This window comes from Mustela nigripes, chromosome 16, assembly GCF_022355385.1.
Source record: "Mustela nigripes isolate SB6536 chromosome 16, MUSNIG.SB6536, whole genome shotgun sequence".
NCBI lineage: Eukaryota > Metazoa > Chordata > Mammalia > Carnivora > Mustelidae > Mustela > Mustela nigripes.
In genome coordinates, this window is record NC_081572.1 from 22,658,305 (window position 1) to 22,669,013 (window position 10,709).

The following is a 10,709-nucleotide window of genomic DNA, read 5'->3' on the forward strand; positions in this document are numbered from 1 at the left end:
ACCTGTCCTTGCCTCGATTTCTCTGCCACTGTAAAATGGGGGGAGGGGGTCTAAAGTCCCTCTCTGCAGGGTTGAGTGCTTTTTTATTGCAGTCTCTGAGACCCCCACAACAGCCCTGAGACCTCCTAGGCTCTGGCACACCCATCCCTGAATGTTCTGAGAACAGAGTGCTTTAACACCCTGATCCCCAAGTACTTTGAGCCCCCCGCCCCGTGCTGTAAGTCACCCATACTCAAGAGTTTTCAGCCCCCTCCCCAGGGGGCTGGAGACCCTGACCACCTAGGCTTCCGGAGGAGGAGACAAGATGGAGGGGAGAGTGGCCAGTGAGCACGGTGAGGGGCCAAGGAGTAAGGCTGCGGTCCCTCCCTGCGGGCCATAGGCCAGCAGCCCTGTCCTCCCTGTGCCGCCTTCTCCAAACCTGCCCCCACCTTCTGCTCCCCAGGTGTTTGAGAGAAGTTCAGTGTCTTCCCTCCCCCCCACGCCCCGCCGCCAGCCGATCCCCACCTTGCTGGCACCCCAGGACCTGGGGCCCCCTGGGGGCTCAGCCCAGGGCCCCACATGGAAGGTAACGGGCTGCCCCCCACCTCTCACGGCTCTCTTCTGCCTGTGCCTCCACACCTTCCTCTCCTCACCTCTCACGCTAACCTGCTAACACGCCAGTCACCTCCCTGAGTCCCGCCACCACCACAGCCTCCCCTGCCTGGACTCACCCCTCCCCAGCTCCAAGGACAGATGCAGAACTTCCCTGCCCCCTCCACAGCTCTAGCAGTCTGATACTTGGCAGCAACTACCCTCCCCCCACACCTGCCCCGGCTGCATTTTTCTTACAGGCTCCATTCTGAGTTGGGTATTTTGTTCCAAGCTGCAGCCAGAGTTTACGTCTGACCCAGAGCCTAGGTTTTGTCTTGGTCCAAAATTGGAGCTTGGATCCTGCTCGCTACATGATTTAGGTCCAACTCAAAATCTGACTTCGTCCTGAGCCCTTGTCTAGTCCCTGCTCTCCCCAATGCCCTCCTCCACCACCAGGGCCTGGTGGGGCTCTAAGACTAGAATGTATGCCTTGCGCTGGGGGCCAGGACACCCCAAAGTCTCATTTACAGCCCTCTTCTCTCCCATGGCCCCAGTGGTCAGGGAACTTGGAGTAGAAGAAAGTCATGCCCTTCCTTGGCTGCTGGTTCTTTCTTTCAGTGTTGGGAAGTTCTTCCTTTTCTCTAACTTCAGTCCTTGCTGCTGTCCTGCTGCACTTATTTTCTCCTTATCTTTTCTTGGGAATGTTGGGTTGGACCTGCTGTCTGCACCCTGAGGGGACTGCACTCAGGGAGGGGGATCTGGGGGTGGTGGTCTGGAAATCTCTCCCTCTTCCCAGGCAGTTTGGGGCAGGAGAGCCTCTGCTCTGAGGAGGGCAGCCTCCCCCATACATGTGCTCACCACCTTGGCTGGTTCTCTTTAGCCCACCATGAGCTCTGTGCTGGCCGCCACCTCATTTCTGGTCTGGCTTGAGGCTTGTGGTGCTTTGACTCCTTGGCTGGGGGAGCAGATAGGTGGACAACACCGTCTGCTGGGCGAAGGATGGGCATAGAGCAGTCCAAGGAGCCGTCTGGGGATAAGCGGTGCACAAGGGGTGCCCCCTGGACTGGCCGTGCCCTTGGCAATTTGGCCCACTGCACCGAGCCCCTGCCGCTGTCTGGCCTTTGGGAGCCAGCCAGTCTTGAGGGGGTCCAGTGGGCAGAGCCCCTCTGCCGGCCTTTCGGGTCAGCTTACCCTCTACATCCTGAGATGCCATCGGGCCATGGAGCCGGGCAGGCGTGGGTCGCCTCTCTGCTTTCCCAGTCTGCACCCTCCACCTCCATCCAGGTAAGCAGGTGTCAGGGCTGGGTGGGGACCCTTGGGAGGGGGGGGCTGGAGGTCCTGCTGCCCCCCCCCACAATATCCCCTCATGGCTCTTTTAGTGGAAAGAGGGCTTGGAGTCAGACTGCCTGGGTTCAAATCCTAGCTCTGTCACTAGCTAGTTGTGGGTAAGTGACCTTGGGAGAATCACGTGACGCCCACCCTTGATTTCCTCATCTGTCACGTGGGGACTACAGGAGCGCTTGCCGTGTCGTGGGTTATAGTAAGGACTCAAGATGAAGACAGATATGATGGTGCCTGGCACAGGGCTTTGCTGGTCTGAATGAGACCAGAATTCACTCAAGTTGGGGGGTAGTGAGTGGCCCCCCACCTCCCCAAAGCCGGAGCAGGGGTTGCTCACACAGAAGCAGTCCTCTAGCTTTGCACAGTGTGTGTGCAGCCGAGGGACATGAGCCCTGCCCCTTGTGGCTGTGAAGTCCTTGGGAAAGCTCCAGAAGTAGGGGCTGAGGGGCCTGGATCTCTCTGGCCTGAGAAGAGCACAACAGCCCCAGCCTCTGAGGCCAGAGACTGCTCAGGTCCATTTGACAAAAAGAGCTAATATGGGTCGCGTGCTCACAATGGGCGGGGCGCTGTTCTAAGCCCAGGAACACGTGAGCGCACTGAATTCTCCACCATCTCCATGCTATTGTGACCTCCTTGCACAGGTGGCCACACTCCTGGCAGTGCCCGTGGGCCTGCTCCCAGAGTTTAACACAAGCAGTGAGAGGCAGACCGGTGTCTGTGCTTCTGGGGAAAACAGCGTCTCTGCCAGAAAGTGGGGGCCCGGTGTGGGGGGTAGGAAGAGCCCTGAGTTCTAGCCCCAGCTTTGTCTCTGATTTGCTGAGTAAACTCAGTCACCGCCCTCCCCTGCCTCGGTTTCTCCATCGGTGCAGGAAGGGGCTGGGCTCACCCGCGTCTAACTTCCCATCTCCGCTCAGGGCATTCGGTCTGCAGGAATCAGACTCTCCCTCATCTCTCTTCTCCCCGCAGGCTGCCCCAAGCCCCAGGGCCTTTTGTGTCCCCCGGATCATCTTGACAGAGTGTACCCCCAACCCTCCTTCCCCACCAGAGGCCAGGCCTGAGGAAGTTGGTCCCAGGACAACTCCCACCCCGCGCCCCCGGACCCTGGCTGGCAGTGGGAGAGGCTGCGATGGTGCCCGGGCCCTGCCAGAGGTTGTGGCCAAGGCTTCCCAGCCCAGGAGCCCCTTGGCACCTGAGAAGGAAGGGACAGCTCTGAAGAGATGGGGGATAGAGAGCTGCAGCCCAGTGGAAGGAGGAGCTGAGGCCCCCTGCCCTTGGGGACCAGCCCTTGACGGGACTCAGGAGCTCTCTATTGCTGACACCCAGCCTGAGAAGACCCCTGAGGACACCAGACAGGATGCCCAAGCCGGCAGTGGGGAGCCCAGGGGCCAGCCTGCTGCAGGTCTAGGCTGCACAGTGAGAGGCGCCCCCACCCAGCGGATGGACAGCCTGGAGGAGACTCTCCGGGAGCTAGAAGCCGCCCTGAGCCAGATGGGCACTGCCCTCGCCGTGGGGCCCCCCAGCAGCGCCCGATCCCTGCCACCCGGTCCCCAGGTGGCTGCCTCCTCCCTTAGCCTCTCCTCCTGCCTTCATGCTCTGATCTCTTGGTCCTCAGAGCTGGAGGGAGTGGGGGGCTGCAGGAGCATCACGCCAGCCTCCTCCTCCCACTGGCCTTTTCTCAGTTCCCGCCAGCCTCCTGGGAGCCCTGCGCCGGGTGGGGTTTGCAGGCAGAGCCCCCGGGAGGCTGGGAAGCCGGCCTACCCAGGGATCAGCCCAAGCAACCCTGGCAGGGACCAGGTCCTCTCCCCTCTGCTCTGTATCTATAAACCAACAAATAAAGTTCTCTCCTCCTTTTCCATCCCCGCGTTCCCTTCCCCCTCTCCTGTCTGACTCTCTGTGCCTCTGTGGTTTCTCTGTCTGCGCCTCTGAACCCCCAGCGTCGTCCTGGGTAGGGTGGTACCTGGGATGGTTCAGAGGAGCTGGACTTGTCCATCTCTAGGGAGACTTCCCCCCACACCCTCCCTTTCAGAGGAAGGTATGGGTCCCACTCCGTCTGCCATCACAGAGATCCCCCCTGCAAATCTCAGGCTTGCTCTTGGACACCCAGAAAAGGGTCCCTTGCCAGGAGGAGGGGTGATGGCAGTGACTCTCACTTCAGAAGTGGCTCCCTCAGGAGGGTGCCTGCTGCCCTGGGCGGCTCAAGGAAACCCAAGCTCTGGCTGGGGAGCTGCTGGGAACATGGCTGGGGAGCCCCTGCCCCCTCTTCTGCAGGGAGGCCTGAACCCTGGCCTTGGGGAGTGGACCTGCGTCCTGGGCAAGGATATGGAGGCAGGGAGGTCTGAGGGTCTCCAGGTCTCAAAGGACCCACCCAGGCGGTTCAAGCCCCAGATACCCCAACCCAGGGCCTAGAATTTTTGTGTGATCCCACGTCCAACCCCCACCCTGTTCCTTTTCCTGCAGAGCGGTGGTGGCAGCGTGCCGCCCATGAAGGTGGTGACTCCGGGGGCCTCTCGGCTGAAAGCAGTGCAGGGCCAGGCGGGCAGCCCGGACAAGGGCAAGCACGGCAAGCAGAGGGCAGAGTACATGAGGATCCAGGCTCAGCAGCAGGTAGGCGTGGCCCCGTGGGGGCGGGGCTTGGCTCCTCCTGGACCCTCCCCTTCCTCTGCGGGAACGTGTGCTCGGGCTGTGTGGGCTGCGTGCCGGGCGTCTCCTTGTTGGCACTCCTGTGGCCACCCCCATGCCAGCCGCCCAGAGACCTCCTTCCTCCCGGGACGGCCCCACTGGTCCCCTGAGCCACTTTTCCCTCCTCCTGCTAACCCTTAGCACCCTGCATCTCATTTAGAATATATATTTTCAATCAGGCCACTACCCTTTCTGGAGACCCTCACCTGGTGGAGAAGGCCCTCTCCACAACAGTTCCTGGAGGAGGGGGAGCCAGCAGACTCATCCCACCCTGGCCGGGGGTGTGGGAGGGGGCTTCGATGTCCCTTTGTCTTACTGCCTCTGCTCTGCTTCCTTCCACTGCTCTCAGCTCCCAGACACGGGGTGGAAGGGGGACTTGGGGGAGGCGAGAGACCCCACTGTCATCAGCCTTCCCTCTTGGCTCTCAGGCTATCTCCCACCTGAGGGAGAAACCAGTTTTGCATCTGCTTTTCAGTGTTTGGGCTTTGGTCGCTTCCACTGTTCTCAATGGGGAGAGGGAGAAGTACCATGGCCCCCCCAGTGGGGAGGCAGGGGTGCTGTGCCCTCTGTCAGATGTAGTCAGCCAGCTTGGGGCCAGTGTAGAATGGACAACCCCACCCTTGAGTGTTTCTGTCCTGTGATCCACTATGTGGCCTGGTCAGAAAGTCCGGGGTGGTCCCTGGGCCTAGATACCAAGAGAGAACTTATGTGCACTCATTTGGTTCAGTAAGTGTTTCTTAGCAGCTCCTATGTGCCAGGCCTGTCATGGGTGCTGGGGTGGGAGTGGGTACCATGAAATGTCCAGATGCTGTGACCTGAAGAAGGTTCTAGGCTCCAAGGCAGGAGATTAGTGATCGCAAGTCAGGCTCCTTTCTTTACAGATGAGGGGACAGCTCCGAGAAGGAAAGGGGCTTCCCGAGGGCACACAGCAAGGTGGCATCAGAACCAGGACAGGACTGGGGAATCACAAAGCACTTCCCACCCCATGGCCCTGTGACAGCCCTGGGCTGCTGGTTCCCTGGAGGGACCAGTGGAGATGGGCCATCCTGGCCCCACCCACCCCTGACCAGCTCTCCTCCCCAGCTCCCTGCTGGCCCACCAATTTCCTCATGGGTCCCCAGACACACCGCGCAAATCGCACCCTCAGCTCCTCATCCTGCCTGCACAGTGCCTGAGTTCCCCCCGTCCTGTGTCCATCCTTCGTGTCCAGAACAGCAGCTGCTGCGCATGGGGTGCTCCCTGAGCCAGACACATACATCCTCTCGTTCCCGGTTCACCACATCGCTCTGAGGAAGGTCCTTCTGATCCCCACGCAGTAGAGGGGGAAACTGAGGCTTTACCTATGGTCATGCAGCATGGATTGGCGTCCAGACTACCTGATCCCCCCTCAACACACACACACCTTGCCTTCAGCCTCCTCAGCTGTATCTGCTCTGCCATCTCTCCCCCCGACTCCCCAGCCTGGGGCACCCAGAGCCTCTCTCCGGCTCTTCTGTCACCTCTGTGGCCTCCATGCCCTCCCCTCCATTCAGTCCCCAGCCCACTCGGCCTTCCCTCCTCCCTCCCGGTATCGGGCTAGCCCTCCTCCCCACCCCCCACCCCCCGCAGCCGCCCTCCCACACACACTTGCACACACACATGCTCACAGGGGTGCTGTGTAGGCCCTCCATTCCTCTCCTCCGTGGCCAGCCCTCACCCTGACCCCCCCTGATTCCTTGCTGGGTGTCTGTCCTTTGCACGCCTCCTCGCCTCGCTGGGCCCTGCGCCCTCCTGGGCCTCTTTGCTTTTCATACCACACACTCCTCTCCTGGGGCACCAGGTGCCATCTGTCCCTGCCCGGGGCTCTGTTCTGAACGCAAGCCTGCCCCTGAGAAAATGTCACCCACCCCTACCCGGGGCACCCTCCCACACTGGGGAACCTCCCTCACCACCTACTGTAGGTAATCAGCTGTCTCCCCGCCAGGGCCACAGGCCTGTCCTTGCCTCCCGATTTTCCTTTCGGTTAGCCCTTCATTACCAAGCACCTTCTCCCTAACAAAGTAATAGATGTTCTCCATGGACATTTCTTTTTTTTTTTTTTTTTTTTAAAGATTTTATTTATTTATTTGACAGACAAAGATCACAAGTAGGCAGAGAGGCAGTAAAGAGAGGTGGGGGAAGCAGGCTCCCCGCTGAGCAGAGAGCCTGATGCACAGAGCCCCAGGATCATGACCTGAGCCGAAGGCAGAGGCTTTAACCCACTGAGCCACCCAGGCGCCCCCCCATGGACATTTCTTAAAGAAGCCGGGATAAAAATCATCCTATGCCTCATTACCTAAATGCATGTCCTTCTAGGGTCTCCCTGTCACTTCTGTCACCTCTAACGTATTTTCCCAGAAATGCGGGCTGGGGACAGGTGTTTGTTAATCACAGATTTTGATGATGTCATTCCCCCAACTTCGAACCCAGGCCCGCTGCTCCCTGCCAGCTGAGAAAATCAGAAGTCCTTCCCCTGCTGCCCAGGGCACTTCTGTGACCATCCTGGGTTCCTTCATCCTGGTTCTCCTGGTGCCCCACACTCTCAGTTTGCTCCAGCCACTCTGGGTCACCTGGCCCTCTGTCCTCCGGGCCTGGACCGCACTCCCATTAGCTCAGGCTGGAACTTGGTCAAAGTCCTCTGCCTTCTGCTGGCTCTTCCTTCATCTATAAAACGGAGACAAAAGCGCAGCAGCAGGTTTCTGAGATCACATCATACCAGGTGTGGGAAGGAACTGGGAAAGCCCCCAAGGGCCTTATGAAGGACAGTCCCCGTCATTGTCCGTTTGTACACTTGTCAGAGCCGAGGGCTGGGCAGAGGCCGTTCTCTCACCACGGAGTTCTAACACTTGGGGCTCAGAGCTGCCTTTGACCAGGATGAGGGGAAGGAGAATAAAAGTGCCAGGACCAGAGACACCAAAATAGGAGCGGAGAGGGAAGGGCGGGGAGGGTTCCGAGATGCGGCTGCAGCAGTGCTGTATACTACAGACATCAGGGGAAACCATTGAGAAAGCCCATGGAGGTCATACTTGAGATCCACGGGAAGGATGGTGGCCAGGTTCCCAGGGGGGCCAGCATCCGGGCCTGCAGATGGGAAACCATGGATCCCTCCTCTTCTACTGTGGCTAGCAAATCTATTGCACCCCTGGGGCATTTCCTAAGAGGGTCCTGCTGACCTGTCATCCTACCCGCCCCCCTGCATGGCTGCCTTCATTCCCCTGGGGGGTCACAGGCCCACAGACCCGGTCACAAGCAGGAGAACCTTTCCCAGAAATTCCTAACACCTTCCCTGTCTTCCCATTGCCGTTCCTGAATCAGTTACTAGCAAGGAGAACAGAATTGCTCGAATTGGGTGAATTGCTCGGGACCTATCCCCCTTGGGCTGGGGAAAGGTCAACCTCTCCTGATAGACCAGGGCTTAATTCAGGCAGGATTTCGTCTGGAAGGAGGGCTTGCGGGCAGCGGAGGAAGCGGCACTGGGAATGGCCTGGAATGGGCGCCAGCAAGGTCTGCCTCACACAAGGTGACCTGTCCCTGTGCGAAGATCTGTGTTACAGTGTGGAAGGACGCCGAGCCCCTACCAGACGCTGACCTGCAGGAAGGGTAGGGGTGCGGGGCTCAGCTGGCTAGGTCCCGCTAACCTTCCCAGTCTCCCCTGGCTGGAAGTTGCAGGTGACAGCGTCCTGCTTCTCCAGATGTAGTAGGGAGTGACGGGACAGGGCTGGTGGGGTGAGGTGAAGTGACAGCAGCACGGGGTGCGACGGGCATGTGCTCCCTCCGCTCCCGGAGGGGTGCCTTACGTGTCGCCGTGGCCAGTCTCCCGGGAGGGAAGGCAGCTGAGAGAGCAAACAGGTGCTCGCAGAGCAGCCCCAAGCCGTCCGCGTCTCCGTGAAGGAGCAGGGGTGCGTGTCCGCGCAGGCCACTAACCACTGCCGCGGCTCCTGTGGAAAGGCCTTGCGCCAGCTGGGGGAGAAAGCAGCCATCGCCTGGGTGAGGACGTGTCACCCGAGCGAATGCAGGAGTCAGGTGGTGGCACAGGGCTGGAAGGCAGGCGTTCCAAAGACCAAAGCTCAGAATAGACCAGGCCTCTTGACAAAAGCTAAAAGGGAGGAAGAGAAAAAGCTTTTAACTAGAGAGATGGGTCAAGGACAAAGAGGACGGCCAGGAGGGAATCAGCAGCCGGTGTGGCTTGGGACGCTGTGAGATGTGAGGAGACAAGCAGGGGCCTCCCCGCCTGCCTTTGGGTTCAAGAACTCTGAATGGGAAAGGCTGGGAGAGGAGGGGCAGGCCCGGAGCCCAGGGCTAGTGACCGGGCGTGGGAGTAAGAAGGCATGAGGCTGTCCCTGGGTCCCAGTACTGGGACCCCCCGAGACCAGGAGACAGGCCTGGCACAGGCCCCTTGGGCAAAGGACCCAGTGAATCCTAGGATCTTGTGCGTGTGGCCCTGGAGCCTCTGTGAGTATAAATGAACAGCTACAGGAAAGGGAAAGGGTTACAAGACCCAAATGCGGAAATTCTTGCCTTAATTTTCATAAAGGGAAAAGCTAGACTGCGCTGAAGGCGTGAGGAGCGCAACCCAGATGAATTACTGTCTGCGTGGAAGACGGCATGGGAGCCATCAACAGCAAGGGCGAGTTCATGGTCAGCCGGTCAGGCTGCCTGAGGTCTCCTTGTTGTTACCCTTGCTGGCTGCTGGAGGAGGCACCGTGTGCCTTCCCCACTGTGATAGAGCCCACCCAGCAGCGGGGGGCTCACTGGGTGGTGGGATGTGGGGCTACCCTGCCCAGACCGAAGCTACTGTGGGAGGTGGCCGGATGGGCGGCAGCGCAGTTTCCAGCCCTCCCCCTTCCTTCCTTTCTGTTTTTTTTTATCAAGACCCATCCGTTGGTTATCCCACTAGTAGCTATGCAAGGTGGGGAGGGGAGGAGGAGGGACAGCGAATAGTAAACCCCATCTGTGTAGCCCCATCCCAGTGACACTCAAAGTGAAGTGTGCAGCAGGGTCACCTAGGGTGCCTGCCCGAAATGCAGATTCCGGAGCCTGAGCCAGAGAGAGATTCGGAAGCAGGGCCCTGGAATCTGCATTTGTTATATCCCCTCCTCCCAAGGTGATGCAGGTGGCTCTGGACCCATGGAGACATCCAGAACCCATCTAGCCACACAGAGCGTCAGCCAGGGTGGGAGGAGGCGAGGCTTAATGTCTAACTAGCAGAGCTGCCGGGAGAGGGCGGGGCGCATCATGGAGTGACCTCCCTCATTACCCACCATTACCCACAACCCACAAGGAGCAGCTGGAAGCTGGGAGAACCCTTGTAGGGGATGCAGTCGGGCTTCCTGCCTTGGGCCAGAGGCTGGATGCAGTGAGTGCCTTTTCCTCCAGCTTGGGGGTGGAATGGGGTTGGGGGGGGTTCTTTAGAGAAGTGCTCCCCTGGGAGCGTCAACTTGCCCCACATTGTCCCCATAAGACTTCCTGCTTAGGATCAGCCTCCTGTAGAGGTCAGAAGAGGCCCTGGCTGGGCTTCTGGCCAGTTGAGACTAAGAGCCCACCTGTTCCAAGCTGGGACCACTCTCCACCCCGCACCCCTGAGGCAGCTAACCTCTCACTTCTTCCTCCCTCGTCCGCCCCACTCCCATCTCCCTGTCTACCTTTCCTGGGTGTGGCCTTCCCTGTGCTTCTCTGGTTTCTCTCCTCCACCTGCTCTCTTTCCTGTCAGTAAGCCCTGTCCCTAAGCCTTTGGGTCCAACCCTATGCCCTCCCCCCACCCCATTCTGCACCCCCCGACTGTGGCCTCCTCCTCCCCATCTCAGGGAATCCCTCTCTCCAGATGCCCCTGTGGCTTCTTTTGCAGTTAATTTTCTCTTGGGTTTGTGGAGGTTTTTCATTAAAACTTTAGCCCGGGGCCAGCATGAAGGATCTCCCAGCCTCTCTCTGACCCCTGACCCCTGTTTTTGTTCCAGGCCACTAAACCATCTAAAGAGATGAGCGGGTCAAATGAGACCTCAAGCCCAGTCTCAGAAAAGCCCTCGGCTTCCAGAACCTCTATCCCTGTATTGACTTCCTTTGGGGCGAGGAATTCTTCCATCTCCTTCTAGAAGCCCCCTCCC

At 59.4% G+C, this 10,709-nt stretch overlaps 1 protein-coding gene across 21 annotated transcripts in view; it reads left to right on the top strand.

Annotated features, from left to right (window-relative positions):
- The window catches only part of SRCIN1 (SRC kinase signaling inhibitor 1), a 65,890-nt gene that overhangs the window by 53,518 nt on the left and 1,663 nt on the right, over window positions 1-10,709 (top strand). For 12 of the 21 annotated variants that reach the window (XM_059380361.1, XM_059380364.1, XM_059380366.1 and 9 more), the window contains 2 exons: window positions 443-565; window positions 2,878-3,813. In XM_059380361.1, coding sequence (XP_059236344.1) covers window positions 443-565; window positions 2,878-3,798 — 1,044 coding nt within the window. In that variant the 3' untranslated portion in view covers window positions 3,799-3,813. Of the gene's footprint in view, window positions 1-442; window positions 1,855-2,877; window positions 3,814-4,368; window positions 4,516-10,562; window positions 10,704-10,709 lie in introns of those variants that run through there. The other 9 variants (XM_059380372.1, XM_059380374.1, XM_059380375.1 and 6 more) reach the window with 7 other exon arrangements.